This window comes from Crocodylus siamensis, chromosome 4 (genome assembly GCF_052110815.1).
Source record: "Crocodylus siamensis isolate JL-2025a chromosome 4, ASM5211081v1, whole genome shotgun sequence".
NCBI classification, from domain to species: domain Eukaryota; kingdom Metazoa; phylum Chordata; order Crocodylia; family Crocodylidae; genus Crocodylus; species Crocodylus siamensis.
Genome location: NC_143398.1, coordinates 151,845,918 through 151,862,812, shown reverse-complemented (window position 1 = coordinate 151,862,812; position 16,895 = coordinate 151,845,918). Strand labels below are relative to the sequence as shown.

Sequence of the window (16,895 nt, the reverse complement as noted above, 5' to 3'; positions counted from 1 at the left end):
CAGTGGCACTGAACTGAAGGTGTTTGGACTTCCCATTTCCTGGGAAACATTGTCTTTTCATTCTGATTCAGAACCCAAGGAAATTCCTGCAGGACAGAAAGTCTGCTCAGCTGGCTCAGTCCCCGGCTGCAGCTGAATATGGTGGAGCAGGGAGCACTGCACTTCTGCCTTGCAGTGTCTCAGAGATCATGATGGACATGCCTTCTCCTTGAGAGCCCAGCTCCCTTTCACACCTTCTGGACTGGCCTGGGCCCTTAGAGGGAAGGAGCAAGAGGCCCCACATGCTCTTGCCCTGCCCTTAATGGGATTGGTGATATTAGTTCCTGGTGGGTGTATGGAGACAAGCACCCTCCACACCTGCCTTGTACTCATGTAAATGGCATCACGAGGGTGTAGTGAACGGGACTGCAAAGACTCCTTCACACCTGTGCAGAGGGCACACAGAGTGCTGGCCAATTGTAATCCCTGGCATAGGGACATGGGGGACACTCCCAAATGCAGTGTACAGCTGGCAGGGGGCAGCCCCCACATCTCTCCCTTGTTCTGTGAAGCACCATATCACTTCACAATGACTTATCATGGATGACTCCAGGCTAAGTTTTCCTGCTCCAAGCCATCTAGGCTTTTTTCAAATTAGGGGGTGGAGGGTGTGTGGTGTTAACTTATGGAATTTTTTAGGTACTGGTGATGGAGGGGTCTGACAGGGGAGGGGCCACTCTATACCCTCCCTACTTCTTGCACATTTCCTCTAAAGCATCCACTGCTTGCAGGCACTGGGGATGGGCTGCTGGGCTGGCTGGGCTCAGTATAACTCTTTTGGCCTTAATTACAGACAGTGGAACAGAGTTCCTGCCACAAGTGGGGTTGTGCCCAACTACTCCAGCATTTCAGTGTGAAGAATGAAAGGAGAGCGTGTTCATGGAAGGAGCTGTTTGCAAGACCACACCCTTTCACACTGGCTGGCAGGCAAGGTAGCCTGAGCCAGCACAACCAACCCACGCTGAAGACCCAAAAGGAAATTTTGGGATGGAAGTGAGAAAGAACACAACCCCAGTTCAGCACAGCACATGAGCATATGCTTTTGCCAGGGGCATGAATGGGTGCAAGCAACCAGGGCTTGAGTCTAAGAGGTCCCAGTCCAGGGAATCAGGAACAGGCAAGGTCAGGGAAGCAAGGGTCTAGACTAGAATTGCGAGTCAGGGGATTCGCAGCAAGTGAGTCATGAGGCCAAAGTCTGTAAGGGACTGGGACATAACCGGCCCCCCTGGGTAAAACCATAGGCAAAGGAGTGGGTGTTAGAAACAGGGGCAGGGATCCAGCCCTGCATCACTAGCCAGGGGGTCTGGAGAAAGCAATTACAACTGTAGGGGATCAGGATGGATGTGATCACCTAGCTAAGCCACAAACCAGGAGCTTGAAGGACATGGAACATGAACCAGAGGGAGTCAAGAAGCTGGCTAGGCAGCCTGGGTGCACTGGAGTGCAGTCTGGATCCAGGAACAGGCAGGCAGGCACCCAGATGAAGTCAGGAAACAGGACCCAGGGCACAAGGAACCAACCAAGGAAATCAGAAACAGGAAGTCAGCAGCCCCAGGCTAGATAAGAAAGTACCTGTTCTGTTGAGCAACCTGCTAGGCACTGAAAGGGTGGCTGCTCAAAGTAGGCAGACACACCCATCAGGCAACTGGGGCCAGGTGGGGGTAAATCAGGCTCCTGGCAAACAGGTGGAGTCAGGTAATTAAGGTCAGCTTGTGGCACTTTGGCTAGCCTGCTGCCTTGGACCTGCCAGCTTTACTTGAGGCATGCGAGTAATCAATCCATTGACTTGGGAGTTAAAGTTAGACACAGACTTCAATGCATTGTTGAAGCGGGGTAGTCTACTCTGTGGGTGGGGGGCATGAATAGAAGGGATGAGAGGGAAGGCTTGAGATGGGAGGTCCCAGATGACAGTTGTGGGTATGGCGCAGGGGTGTGGTGAGCTGGACACTTGTTTTTATTGCATTATGTGCAACTTTTTGTAATCACCTCTGTGGCCACTACGCACCCCAACTTGCTCCCATGCTTCCCTCCAGCAATAACAACTACAGGGCGCTGGGAGAAAACATGACACTTTTTATTTTCTTCCATACAAGCAAACAGTCAGCAGTGGCTGTGCTGGGAGGAGAAAAACTGTCAGGAAGCAAACAGCTCCCTTTGCATTGAACACACCCCACTGCCAGCATGGGCCTCTGGGTCCCCACCATCAGGGCTGCAGAGGTGGCACCTGGGATCCTGTCTGAGCCCCCTCCCCGGCCCAAACACCTTTAGGATTATTAGGGAATTCACTGATGCAACATTGATTAGGACTGGCCAATCAGCTGGAGGTTGAGCTGAAGCCCCATGACCCCACTTGTCATCTCAAGTAAATTTTCCTCCTGGACTCCAGACATTTATGAATAAATAATTACCTTTCACTTGGCTCTTGCATAGTCAAAGAGTTTTGACCTGATTGGAAGAAAAAGTCCTATGCACCTGTTGGCACTCTTGCCTCAGCTGCCCATGAGGCAAGTGAACATGTTCCACCTGAACCAGGATCATGTGTGGGCACATGTGCGCACACACACACACACACACACACACACACACACACACACACACACTTTGCATAATGCAGAACTCTTTCTTTCTCTCTTTCTCTCTCTCAAGCACACACACACACATACATACACACACACTCATATATGTAAGGCTCATGTAAGTGCATAGGCCATACACATACACAGTAGGCTCACACAGGTACCCATATGAACTTTGCATGCACGCTCCAGGCCCTTGTGTGTGTGTGCACACACATAGAGGCTGCAGGCTAATGTGTACACACTGCACACACATGTCCTTTGCACACATACACACGTTAGTACTCATGCATGTGTACAGACACACATGCACCTGGCACACACAGCAGTGAAATGGGAAGGTGAATCACTTATTTCAGTTCCATTTCTGAGCTGGATTTGTAAGCCCTCCGCCTTGCAGAGTAGCATTTGACTCCAAGGACAATGGTGGACAGAAGCAGGACCAGCCCCAGAACAAGCAGGACCCACTGGCCAGCAGTGGCTTGATTGCGATCCAGAGACATCCCCAGAAAATTGATTGTCGAGTCTGTTCGAGCTAAGGGAGGAGGAAGAAGGAAATGGGCTTTTGAAGTCATTTGACTGGCAGGTATATCCATGTGCGGTGGTCAGACCTGCCTTGGGCAAATGGAGTTGGCAGTCACACACAGGGGGTGCTTGACTGGGGGATGGAGCGATACAGCAGATACATGCCCCAAGACAGGACAGACAGCTGGGTCCCTCACATAGCTTGGGCACCTGAGCAATGAATGTTTTAAAACAAGCCTCTGGAGGATTGGGAAATATGTAGCTAAGGGGTTTGCCAGGAACATGTCTTCCTGTACAGGAGGAGCCTTTGCAATACATTATCCCCTCCAGAGCCAAGTGAGGCAGCCTGCAGTGCTATGAGCTGGTAATGCAAGCATGCTCCTGGCCACCTATGTCCATAGGTGCAGGCACTTCTGCTCTGGCCTGTTGCTGTCCTGATGGGGATGCGTGGATTCCCCTTCCCACCCTCTTCAAACCCTGGAGAAGGATTGAGACGGAAGTGGGAGTGGGTTACTGGATGGAGAAAAGAGTCAGCTGCACTGGCCCAGGATGCCCCTTGCAGAAACCCCACCCCTATACCCTGACCTAATCTAAGGAGGTGATGCCACTTCTAGGGGCTCCAGGGCTTAATTCCCACCCGCCTTTGGACTGGATGGCTCTCAGGGCATCAGCTCTGGCTATGGGTGGGTGTTGTAAAGACAGCTTAGGAGAAAGCAATGCACACAAGGAGTGGCAGCACCAGCTTCTCCCATACTCTCTGCTCCCCAAGGAAGGAGACAGAACAGTGGCAGCCCATTCAGTTTGAGGCAGTGGATTTGCCCACAAGACTGAGCCCCTCAGATGTGACCCCCGCTCCCTGTGTCCGATGGGAGAGAGGTGCTCAGCCCTCTCACGGGGGCTGGGAGTACCTGCATATGGCGTCCAGTCATAATCAGACCAGCCCAGAATGTCCCCATTCTTCTTGTTCACATCCACCAGCCAGGTCATCAGCGGCTCGAAATACATCATCAGGGCATCTGCAGACATGTTGGGCTGCCCGGTGATAAGCTGCATGGCCTCTGGCCAGGGTTTGCTAAAGCCCAGCTTCAGGGCATTCCTGTGGAAGCAGAAGCAGCTCCATCAGGCCCCGCGGCAGCAGGCTCTGCCCAGAGGTACTCGCACTTGCTAGTGGCCCTTGGAGTCTGCTCTGGCCCCTGCTGTTCAGTGCTGGGCTGTGCCAAAGGCCTCCTCCAGAGGTACCATGATGACACACAGGAAAAGCCTACTGCAGGGGGATGAAGGCTGGGTGCAGGCGGGTGGATGTGGGGTTTGGTCTGGGGCACCAGCTGATTCCCTGGAAAGTGTGGTGTAGGTGCTGATTCCCTGGTAGGCAGGCTGGCTAACAGGCTTCAGGTGGTGTGAACATGGAGCTATAACTCAGGGAAAGCCCCCTTAGTCCTTCTCATCCCTCAGCCCCTACAGGCAGATCTAGATACCAACAAAAAGGGAATTTGGGGTACCTCCTTAAACAGGAGCCTGAGTGCTTGCAGAAGCCAACTTCCCATCTAGTGGCAGCTTTCAGTGTTGCGACCCAGCTGCCCCATGTGTGCAGACAGGGCTGCCTCCTCTGTGACAGCAACTGGCACTAACTCATGGTGGGCAGGCAGCTCCTGCCCTTCCCCGAGGCACTTGTGAGACCCTCTCTCCTCCACCTCAACTCCGCCACGTGGCAGGGAAGGAGGACCAGGTGAAGGACAGAATCTAAGCAGTGGTGCCCAAAGCCACTCAAGCTCCAGTGGCCACATTAAGGCTCCCCATGTCAGTAGCTGGGGTAGGGGTGGGCAGGAGCTCAGGGCAGATCATTGCCTGCCAGGAGCAGCACTTGACTCTCATAGCACATGATCAACATTTAACACTGCACCTGCTCAGGGCTAGGCTGCAGAAAGCCCAACCCCTCCAAGGTGTGCAGGCTTCCAGCTCCTGCTGAAATCCATTGGAGTCAGGTGCTTGAACAGGTCTGAAAATCCTGACCACAGTCACTTTCCCAGGCAGTCACTGGGGGATCTGGGAACAGAACCTAATCATCTGGCTCCTCAGTTGCCTACCATCCCATCATACAAGTGCAAAGCTCTCAGGGGTTAGCAAAGAGTTGTGAAAGCTGGATTATGGAGCTAAAATGGCTGGAGACCCCTTGGGAAGTGGCCTCTCATTGGAAGTGACCCACATTTCTCCCTGCTGGCATACTCACCCCAGGAGGGTCCCTGCCTCCTTGGACTTGTAGATGTCACACTTGTACAAGGGGCCAGTGTGTCCAGCTGCTTTGCAGAGGGCTTGGTGGAACTGGAACTGAATCACAAAGCTGACAAAGTACCTGCAAATGCATTAGAGGGAAGTAAGTGGGACTGGGCTGCATAGACAGGCCACCTCTGCTGTTTCCAGGTCAGGTGGAGCAATAGCCTGTTCACAGATGTGCAATTTGCTCTGAGTTGCCAGGGGAGCAGACGTCCACATCCACATAAGTCTTCAGCTGGGCCAGAGAGTGTGGCTACATGGATGTGCGCAGACACATGCAGAGCTGCAGTCCAGCAGAAGCCACAGAAGGAGCTGAATGCCCAGCAATGTAAGGAACATAGCTAGGCCTGGCCCAAAGTGTCACATTGTGACCTGCAGCCTTACAGGGCGCACATCATCAATAACTGAGCGCTGGCAATGCTGTTAATACAGCCCTGAACACTCAACACTGCAGCACCAGACTTTCCATGAGTCACTCATCCAAGAAGTATCTGCGAGCAGAGAGGAGCCCCCCTATAGCCAGACCTGCATAGGGTAAGTTCTGAGTGCTGCATGTCCATTTCTGAGCCTGATCTTCAGGGGCTATGAGTTTTCCCACCCCCTTGGTGTGGAGGAGGCATCCTAGCGGTTCACACTTTCTGCTCTGCAAATTCCCCAGGTGTCAGCACCAAGGTTGGTTGTCCTGTTGGCCCTGCTCAGGACCATGACTTAAGTGATGCAAGGGATCCAATATTTATTACTGGACTCACCTAAGGCCCATCATCTCCACAGGGTGCTCTCTTTGCAAACAGTTTGTGCCAGCATATGACTTGCTATAATTGCTCTGTAGCGTCCCCCTTCCCCACAGAAGTTTATAGGTTGCCCATGATCCTGCAGCTCAGGGGGATTGTTATCCATTAGGGTGACATTTAAGCATGAACATTTCTGGTGCCCACAGTTTTTATGACTTGACTGTGGGGAAACTTCAGCCCAGAGGCCTGGTGCATCCCCATTAGGTGAGGACCAATAAGCCCATGTCTGGTCCACAAACTGGAGGTGCATACACACTTCCTAGGCCTGTCCCACACTGTCAGCCCCTTTCCCTGGCCACTGTTCCCCACCCCTCTCAGGTTCTGGGCTACCTACAGATTGACTTAACACACTCTCACTTGGCTCAGTGTGGAAGACGGGGTGCTGACTTGCACGACACTTTACCTGACATACGGCACATTGGCAGGAATGTGGAACTTGGCACCAGGATCAAAATCAGCTTCTGACCTGGGCACAGGTGGGCACAAGCCCTGGTATTTCAACCTGCAGAGGACAAAGAGAAGAGTGAGGCTTAGGAACCTCTGTTCAGAAAGAAAAAGGAAGCAAGAAGCTTAGTGTAACTGGGATAGGGGGCATTTGGGGCAGGAGGACTGGAGAGGGCAGCAGCTAGAACAGACCAGGGTCAGTAAGGGGTGGGATGAAGTGGCCTGGCAGCAGGTGGAGATTTAGTCAGTCTCCTGGAGGCTGATCAGGTAGAGTACAGGGCTGTGGGCCTGCAGCAAGAAATGGGAAGGAGTGTCATGCACTATCATATCCCACTGGAAGGAGGGACCATTCACATATATGGGGAGGGTTTATCCAGGCCAGGGCATGGCCATGGCTTAGAGTGAAGTCCCTGACCCCAGACAAGAATAGCTATGTGCTGTCCAGGAGTTCAGTTTTCTGCAACCCCTCCAGCTGATGAAGCCCAAGGAGGACCTGAGGTTCCACCACTGTTGGTTATATTCATCTTCCTTTATCCGCCCGTCAAACACCTTCCACCTCCACTGGTCCATAAGGTAGCCAAAAGGCACAAAGGCAATCTTGTCCAAGGCCATGCTCATCAGGTAATTGATGTCACTCTCTGTGGAGTGGGAGAGAGGATGGGAAGTTGTTAAGGCAGTACTCATCCCAGTCAACGGCCTGGTAGCAATGCCACTGCATAGATCTGTGGAGAACTTAGGAGGGGTCCTGCAAGACATTGCCATCAGTGACCCAGCACTGCTGCAACACAGTGTAACACACTGTGTCCCTGACACCTCCCCCCAGCTTTGTTCTCAGAACCAGGGCAGTCCATACACTCCTTCAGTCTCTGATGAATATCAAAGGTTCAGAGCGAGGAAGCAGCCAAGAGTACAGGTATGCCTTTACCTCCTGGTTGTAATCTTCCTGCCTGAACATCCCACTCGCCCCATCCTGGAGGGGAGATGACCAGATACCTCCATGTTACTGAGCTGCTCCATTGTCTGGCAAGGGTATGTGGAGGATGTGAGGCAGCCCATTCCAAGTAGACAGTTTGTCTCCCATGACTTCCAGCATTGCCCTGACTCCCATGACTGCCTTAGCTTGCTGAGTCCAAGGGAGACCTATGGAGTGGTCATGGGCTTGGCTGAACTCACCCATATTATCCTCAACCTGAGGAAGAAGGTTGATGCTGTGCAGGTGCTTAGGGGTGGAGACTGACAGGGCCATGACATCCCCAATGGCCTCATGGAAGCCAGGGTTGGCTCCATCACGGAAAGATATGGGCTGGTCCTTGTACTGCAGGAAGTACTGGACGTGGCCCATCTCATGGTGCACAGTGATCAGGTCATCCATGTTCACCACCGTACACTGCTTAATCCTAGAACACAGAGGTCAACAGCTAGCATGAGACAAGGGTGAGGACAGACAGAGAGAGATAGAAGATATGGGGGTGGAGAAGGGGTGCTATACCTAGACTCTTTCTCACTCACATGTACTCACACAATGAGTCATTCCCCACATCAGTATCCCTGTCCCAGGGGCTGAAGCAGAGTTCCTCTATGGTCCTGCAGACATGCTGGGCTGACAGCCCTGTGCTGCAGTGCACAGTTTGTCTCTGGCTCTTCTGGTGCTCTGCTCAGATCCTTTTGCAGGCAGTGATGAGCTGCACCTGCCTGCTGCCCTGGACCAAGGCTATGACACTGCTCCTTACCCTGCTCCATCTCTGGGCAGGGAGGGCAAACCCGGCCCTGATGCTGGATTTGGCAAACAGGCAAAGCTTCAGGTATGTGCCAGACAGCAGTAGGCAAAGAGCCTGCAGGTCAAGGAGCTGCTGGGAGTCTTCTGGGCACACCCAGGAGTTCCACTGATGCTTGAGGGGACCTAGCTAGTCACAAACCAGTATGACAGCCATCTGGGTACTAGCAACAATGCCAAATTGAGTGCAGTACTGTGGGCACTGGTGCCAGCCTCCAGGGAATGGGAGTTGCAACAGCATCAGGCCTTTTGGCCAAGGCTCTAGCTAGATTCCTCTGCTTTGCTCAATTCCCACTCTCCTGAAGGGCATGGTACCTCCCAGCCCTTTCCCTGGCTCCCCAGAGGCACCTGAAGTCCTTGCGGTTGTAGAAGTCCCAGGCTGAGGCATGGCACACCACTTCCCGCCCATCCGATGGCTTCTCAATCATAGACTTGTTCCAGAATTCCTGGGGCATGGGGATCAAGCCCAGAGAGGTGAAGAAATTGTCTGACTCCTGAAACATCCTCTTGGGGGTCCAGTTCTGCACAGACAGTGAAGACCATGCATGAGAGTGGGAGAAAACACAAGGGCTTTGGCAATCCCATGAATGGCAGGAAGCCGGAGCTGGTATCACAGCTCCACTTCTTGACTCTGGAGCTTAGGCTGTGATCCTGATCCTCTTGGGGCAAAGTTCCTATTGTATGGGAGCAGGATCTCGCCCTCAGAACAGTGAGTGAAGGGGAGGGCAGAAGTGAGTAAGCAAAGGGAATACATTTTGGAAAAGGCTTGGTGCAGAGCTGGGGCTGAGCTCTTATAGTGACCAGAGGTGATGGGGAAGAGGATGTCAGTGCACAGACTTATCCTGGGGGGGAAGGTGTGAGGGAAGAGTATATTCTGACTGTGGGTGGTGAGCAGAAAATGCAAGATAGCTATTGTGGGCTCAGGGACTTCCCTGAGACTGCAATCTGTGAAGCTGCCTAGGAAGCTGCAAGTGACACGAACCACGAGGGGCTCCTAGCTTGTGCCTAACACTGACCATTAAAGTCTGTTCTACCTCTAGGCTGGACCTAGAAGGATCCACATGGCCTGATTATTAGAATGAATTAGTAGAAGAACTCGACTTCTCTGCAAGATCCTGTCTCTATAGCTTAAAAGGCTGTCCCACTGATTTCTGGTTTGTTTTTGGGTCAGTGTGAGAAGCGTGGGGCCTAGTGAGCAGAGAGCACACTGAGTCCTGGGCTGGTTTAAAGAAGAAGGGTGGTGGGCATCCTATAGAAAGGAAAATGCATTAAACAGTGCAAGCTCACTAACCTGGCTTTTCATGGCTGGGGTGGCATCCACTTTGGTGGCACCAGGGAAAGGTGTCACCAGATCAAAAATGGCAGACCATGACTGGGCCCACATGTTTCCTAGAGAACCCAGGAGGGGCAGAGAATCATGGAAAAGAGGAGAAAAAGAGAAAAGGACAAAAGCAAATGGTTATTCCAAATCCTTTAATAAGCCAGGACATCACCTTCCTTGGCTATTTGTGAAGAAGCCTAAGGGCTTCTGTCAAGGCTTTGCCCTCCACCAAGACAGCACGATTTCTGCCCCTCCCTAGTGACCTTCCTACCTCCCAGTCTGAGTCCCTCCACAAGCCCCAAACATGGCCCCGTTCCCAACATAACGTGACTGCAAAGCTCCACTGCTGTACAACACAGATCAGTGAAGATTTGGCATAAACCAACCTAACTGCACTAGCACCAGTGAGAGGATGGAGGGTCTAATCGGTCAGAGCACTGGGATTAGGGCACTTGCCAAGGGGACCTGGATTAAGCTTTCTGATCTGCCACAGACTGTGTGTGACTCTGGGCAGGTCACTCAATCTTATTGTTCCTCTGTTCTTCATCTCTGCAAGGGGGGAGCATGGCAATACTCTCTCACTAGGGTGCTGGGAGGTTCTGGCCATTGTTTTTTGAGCGCTCAGCCCCAACAGCAAAGGACCTGGGATCAGCAGTAATAGAGCTGTGCTGGCTTCCACCAGGCTTTGGTCTGGCTTCAAGAATCCAACATCCTATCACTTAAAGCAGGTGACCACAAATCAGGACCCCAAGGTCCATCTTTGGGACCTGCCACTGACTCCCTTTGTGGTTGTGGGTACATGGCTTAGGCTACAATGTTCACACAAAGTCAGGATACTGGGACTGCATTTCCTGAAGTGCTCAGCACCTGGCAGTCTCCCATTGACCTTGGTGCTTTGTACAAGCTGAGCCCAACGGTGGCACTGAGCTTTGGGGAATGCTCTGTCCTATAACCAGTGGTCTGAGGTTTAGGCAATAGATGTCTTTAAGACATCTGTGCCCTCTAGGGAATGCCATTTCCCAACAGAGAGAAAGCCCATCCATGCTCAGCAGGGCCTTACCTAGCAGGTGGGCTGGGATGGGGCCCTTCAAGTTGATGTACTCCTTCCCATATTTGTTGTAGAGGGCTCGGCGCACATAGGCATGCAGGTTGAGGTACAGGGGCTGCAGTTGCAGGTAGAGCTTCTCTAGGTCCTCTTCAAAGGTGGGTGTTTCATAGAGGGATCTCCAGAAGGCACCATTGTCTGCATGACCTGTCCGAAGGCAGGATGAGAACAGAAGCCGTTGGAACTCCCTGATCAGGGTGGGGGGCACATCTCTGCTACCTCATTTGCGGGATGAGAGGTTCCTGATCATGCCCTGCTCTTGGACCATTGTGGCTGGTCCCAAACTCTTCTTCCTAATTTGTCTGCTTTTCCCACTGTAACCAGGCAAAGCCCTAAAGTTCACATCCCACACTGCCACCCTGACTTACCTTTGTCAAAGCTCATAGTCTCAGCCCACCAAGCACACCAGCAGCATTACTATCAGCCGCTGAGAATAGCCAGGACTGAATAAGTGGTTCTCATCTTTTTCAGACCTGAAACACCCCTCCATAGCTCTTCTGAATTTAACAACACCCAGTTGGGAACCAGGGGCACCCAACACCAGTTGGGTTCCAGGGGCATAACTAGCTATTTCTGCATCCTGGGCACAGATGTGGGGCAGGGACGGAGTTGTGCTGAGTAGGGGAAGGAGGGGTGGAAGGTCCAGGTACAGTCTTACCCTGCCACAGCCTGGGCTCATCCATGGGCTACAGGCTTACAGTGGGAACCTGACGTGAAGTCCCCATGTCAGCCTCACTCACCCTCTCCTCCATTAACCTTTTTATAGGTGCCATATAGGCAGGTCTCATCTGCATATAGATTGTGGTTGAAAAAGCCTTCATTTGGCTGTGCTGTGAAAGGGTTAACAAAGTAGCTGTTGTCTCACAGTAATATGGGGGGTAGAGGGGAGGGAAGTGAAGGAGGGGCCAGCCAGCAAGGGGATCCCTGACTCTGGCCAGGCAGATTCATCTGGGTCTCTGGGTGAGCCCATGCCACGCACAGACCCCTGCTGCCAACTTAGGTACCATCTACCTCCATTCCAGCATCCTTACCATGTCTGGTGCCTAGGACTCGTGCTCCAGTCACCAAAACCTCTCTTACCAGGAGAGGGCATGTCGGGTGGACCAGGAAAGGCTGCAAGAGAGGGGGTCCTGCTGCAGCTGCTTCCTAGTCCACCCAGCATGCCCCTCCTGGAAACAAAGGCATACTGTGCAGCTCAAATTGGCCACAGCACCACTGCTGGCTCTGTGACACCCTTGAAAAGCTTTCACATAACCCTGCTTGAGAATAGGTGGCTCTATTGATATGAAACCAGATGCCTTTATGTCATAAAGGCATTGGGTTTTGTACCAATAGAGGACAGAATAGCAGAAAACCAGAATGTCCTCTATGATGGCCATCCTACTTGAAAACCACTGTTGGGAGTTGTCACCAGGGACTGAACATGTCAATTCCAGAACTACAAACACAACCTGATGTCCCTTGAGCCAAAGGAGCAACCTCAAGAATCCTCCCCTATAACAGACTCATATGCTCTGAGGACCAACTGTTGGTGTATATCCCAGCCTGACTAGAGCCTGATGGCTAGGGAGCTCTCCTCAGGCTGAGGAAGACCCAGGACCCTCTTCCTGAGCTTTGCAAAAGCAGCCATGTTTCAGGAGATTGCCACACTTCTCCAGAGACTGAAATTACTTGGCCTCCAGGGTAAGGTGCCTGCTTTCCTCATCCTCTATTGTGCCTTATTTTTTAGTGATGGGGACATTGCTAGTAAAAAATTGTTAGGGCGTCACTGTGTGGAGGTCCCTTCACATCACTTGGCTACCAGAGGTGCAGAAAGAACAGCAGCTGCCAAGGATCTTTCACAAGATAACACAACAAACCCTGAAGTCCTGACTCAGCCCCTGACTCTGGGAGGTGCTGAACCCTTCCAGGAAGCACTGCGGACCCAGTGAAGTCAATGGGGCTTGCATGGCACTCAGCACCCTGTTTTCAATAAGCCCCTGTGATCCATTTGCCATTAATCTCTATTAGAGCAGGATCAAACTTCTAGGTCTTGTTTGAGGCCCAAATCCTGAGCAGTGCTGAGTACCCATAGATCTGTCAGACTTCAGAGAGTTTTGTCTGAGTAAGGGACTCATGAGAGAGTGCAGGGAGCTGGTGGCCTGTGGCTGTAGGAGAGTAGGGAAGCAGAATGGCTGAGAGCAGCTAGGCTTGTGAGGGCCATCTTCCACTGGAGAAGCAGGCACCACAATGGGAAGCTGACCATTGAGTCTGGCTGCCTTGTTGCTTAGCTCCACATATCTCTTGTATTTGGTTCTGATTTGATTCCCAGAGGCATCCCGCCAGCCCTTCCAGGCGAAGAGGAGCTCATCATAATCCCTTGAGGTGGCGAGGATGTTGGTAAGGTCTACAAAGGGAGAAAGAAAAATGAAACTCACAGTCTCCCTGCTGTGTACCTTCCCACTGTTGGACAGACCCTGGAGAGGCCTGAAGATCTCCCTCCCCCGTCTACCCTGGCTTAGCGCAAGAGCACAGCTCCCAAGGCTTATCCCCTTCCCAGGCTCCTTTCTGAGAATCCTTCCATCGTAACCCTCTCCACATGCCCATAACACACTTGGTGAGATGACTGTTCCCCAACAAAGTTCTCCCTCTGCTTTTCTTCACCAGGTCTCCTACTCCTAAAATCCTCCTGGGAGAACCATCACTGGTCATAGTTTCCTCTATTTTCTATGGTCACCTATGTTTCACATGCTCAGGAATACAACCTCATCCAGCAGGGGACATGCCAGTTCTTACATGGCAACAAAGTAGGCAGTGGCAAATGGTGCCAGGCCTGACTTGGTCCTAGGCTCCTCTGGGTTTTAGGCTTTGGAGCTAAACATCAGAGTTTAACATCAGAATTACATGGGCCTCTAAAAACATTCATGACCTTCCCTCCCAGTTTGCTGCCCTATAGGTGGAGGTTCCTTCTTTTCTAGGGCATCTCCAAAGAACTCAGAGAAAAGTCCTCCGGAGACTTTTCTACAACTTACCAGGATCCAGTGGATAGCACTTGTCGTTATCCTTGCAGACCTTGGCTATGCTGTATGTGGTCTCCATGTCCGAGAGAAGTTGGTTGTACTGAGAAAGAAATTGGATCACATTAGACAAGGATTCTTGCTTGCATGGTAGAAGATGGGAATATGTCACTGCCCACTGACTAGCGCCAGCTACCCTGCTCTAGTGCCTGCCATGCAAGAACTCCAAACACTGTAGGGACATGAATGAGTTCAGTCTCACCACTACCCAAAATGCAGACCTGTGTGTGTCTTGAAGTGAATGCGGATGTGGCTGAGGCACAGACAGAAGAAGCTTATCCAGACTCAATAAATGAGTCACAGAGTTATGGGCCTCATTTCCTACCTTGCAGAGTGCCAGTAACCCTCACATACCTCAGAGCAAGTGCACCTACAGCACCGACTCAGCCATATGGGGGATAAGAAGAAATCTTCATGAGGTGCCAACAGAATAGATCCAATGAAATACAGCTGGCAGTGCCACCTCCGCACAGAAATGGTGGTAGATGCGCTCCCCCTGCCCCACTCCTCTGTATTCATTACACTACTCTCACTGTTTTATAACCATTTGTTGACTGTATCAGAACAGAAGATCCTGGATCTCTTTACGATGAGATTTTCAGATTGACATGCTTGGGAGCTGAGAGAAATGTTTCTATACTGAGCATTGACTTGCTCACTGTTACTTTTTAAATTTTCTTTACAGCGAGTGAAAATAATTTGCATTTTAATAGGGGCAGGTGCTTTTTTCCTGAGCCTTCCAGAGCCCACAAGTCCCAATCTTTCCAAGACTCCAGGCTGATGGGTAGAAATGATTATGGCTGCATTATATTTGTATTGCCATATCATTCATAGAAAGAGATTGAGACAGAGGGAAGGACACTTTGTGCAATCACTATCTGGATGGTGAAAAACACATGATCTCAGATCACACAAAATACAAGCTGGGGCCCATTATTTGATCTCATCTGGAACCCTGTGATCTCAACAGCAACCTGGGATCAACCTGTCTCTACATCTTTCTTCAATTCCTTCTTCAACTCTCTCATCAATGCAGGGCCCAGGCACAGCCCTCAGGCCAAATGCAATGTGGAGAACTTTGCAAAGCAGCCTAGAGGACCCCTCGCTCTTCATAGGAGGGTGCTATGGGAGAATCCAGGCCCCAGTGTGCCTGGATGTTGGGATTTATAGTCTTTGGAAAAGTGCTTCCTTAGAGGCAGAAATGGTGTTCACCTCTGTTTGGAAAGCAGTTAGTGCACTCTCTCCAGGGGCTCCCCATGAACCAGGTTGGCAGCTACAATCTGCCCCATGTTACACAAGTCAGGAGTAGATGATAGGCTCCTGAAAGGGCCTTTGGGTGGACATGTTTGGCTGCACTTTCAGAGCACTCTCTTGCCAATCCTGCTCACCTCCTCCAGCTCATCCTTGGGCAATGCAGCCCTCTCAATGTCGCTCAGCTTCTTAAGGATGCGCTTCACGCTCTGGTCCTGAAAGTCAGAGTAGTCGAATTGCCGGGCCTTCATGCCATACTGCAGGGTGTGATTGGACATCAACAGATTCTTTTCCAGCTGCAAGACCAAGAGGGGATAGCAGAGGAAGTGCCCCATGGGGCTCCATCAGACACAGGTCACTGTTAAGGATGCTGCAGCATGCAATGGGCATCTAAGGCATTTCTTCCCCATGACTGGCCAGGGACCAAGTCTAATCTGTAAACAAGGAGCAGCTAGGAATGTCTCTCGGCCATGGGCAAGGATACTAGAGGAGGGTATCTCCTGACATGTGGATGAAGCTCCCTGGCAGAAGCAGAGGCTGCTCTAGTTTTCTGTGTTGTCTGCCTGCCTTTGCTTTCACTGTCAGACTATTGCCTAAAGCTTGTTTTCATACCATGATCTGCTTATTGTGCTCAGTGATGTCGGTGTTGTATGTCCAGGATGCTTCGGTGTAGGCATTCCACACCACTTCAGCTGTTCGGTTGTACTCTGCCAAGAATATTTTAGCTTGTGCTTCATCCGCTATTTTATCTAGGAAGAGATGGGGGTGAAAACACAATGGTGAGACAGGCAAGAAAACTTTCCCCTCTAGAGAGCAACCCCTCTTCGGAAACTCCATGATTGAGCCCTTCCCAGCACTGGAGGCACAGCCTGGGAATGTGATGGAGACCTGGGAAGTATCTGGATTCCTGTCCTGGTGGTCCCTGAGAGAGAAGTGATAGGAGAAGCCAGCAGGCAGGTGGGAGCTGGTGGAGCATCTGTCCTTATTCATTTGGACAGGGCAAGGGGTCAACAGGACAAGTACTACATTCTAGACCCTCCCAATCAGCCAATCAAGAGACAGCACAGGGAAGATGATCTGTTACATCAGGAGGACAGGGATTACTGTAACAGAATAGACCATAGGTCCCTTCAGCTGTGTTTGGCCCATGGCATGTGATTAATAGTGAGGTGAAGTACCTTGTGAAACATGATTGCACAGTGATCTCTAGACCTGAGCTGATGACCAGTCTATGTTGCATTCTTTCTCCCTAACCCAGCACACCATGCACCAGCAGATATTGCATGTGCACATGGATTAACAATGTCGCACTCCATCTGTCTCTGCACCCCTTTCAGCCACCCCAGACCCAGCTCTGGGGCAAAGAGACAGCGGGGGAGCTTTACCAATGCCCTCAGGGTAGCCCTCAGGAACAGGTGGGCGCCACTCAAAGTCTGGCCAGCCCAGGGTTTCCTGGGTCTTGTTGTTCTGCTGCTTCAGCCATTCTGTCACAGGTTTGAAGTACTCCAACAGTGCCCCAGCATCCATCCTATTGGTGCCAGTCATATTGAACAGGATTTCTTGCCATGGCTTGGAAGAACCAACTTTCAGCATCTCACTGCAGAGAACCAGAATAAGAAATGCCACTGTGAGACACTGAGAGGGGCAGGGCCAACAACCACAGACCTTGGAGCTTTGCAGAGCAAAGGACAAGCACTCAATTCTCATGGCCACTGTCCATACTAGGCATGACAATGGATGGC

General features: G+C 51.5%; 1 protein-coding gene across 1 annotated transcript in view; it reads right to left on the bottom strand.

Moving 5' to 3' along the window:
* Positions 1-2,091: 2,091 nt before the first annotated feature.
* Positions 2,092-16,895, bottom strand: part of ACE (angiotensin I converting enzyme) — a 59,388-nt gene continuing 44,584 nt past the window's right edge. Inside the window, exons 12-25 of the mRNA XM_090044162.1 lie at positions 16,539-16,750; positions 15,766-15,902; positions 15,291-15,449; positions 13,858-13,945; positions 13,089-13,232; positions 10,802-10,993; positions 9,712-9,809; positions 8,769-8,941; positions 7,820-8,043; positions 7,140-7,284; positions 6,606-6,704; positions 5,368-5,490; positions 4,049-4,236; positions 2,092-3,150 (exon numbers count right to left, since the gene is read on the bottom strand). Coding sequence (XP_089900288.1) covers positions 2,966-3,150; positions 4,049-4,236; positions 5,368-5,490; positions 6,606-6,704; positions 7,140-7,284; positions 7,820-8,043; positions 8,769-8,941; positions 9,712-9,809; positions 10,802-10,993; positions 13,089-13,232; positions 13,858-13,945; positions 15,291-15,449; positions 15,766-15,902; positions 16,539-16,750 — 2,167 coding nt within the window. The 3' untranslated portion in view covers positions 2,092-2,965. The remainder of the gene's footprint in view (positions 3,151-4,048; positions 4,237-5,367; positions 5,491-6,605; positions 6,705-7,139; positions 7,285-7,819; positions 8,044-8,768; positions 8,942-9,711; positions 9,810-10,801; positions 10,994-13,088; positions 13,233-13,857; positions 13,946-15,290; positions 15,450-15,765; positions 15,903-16,538; positions 16,751-16,895) is intronic.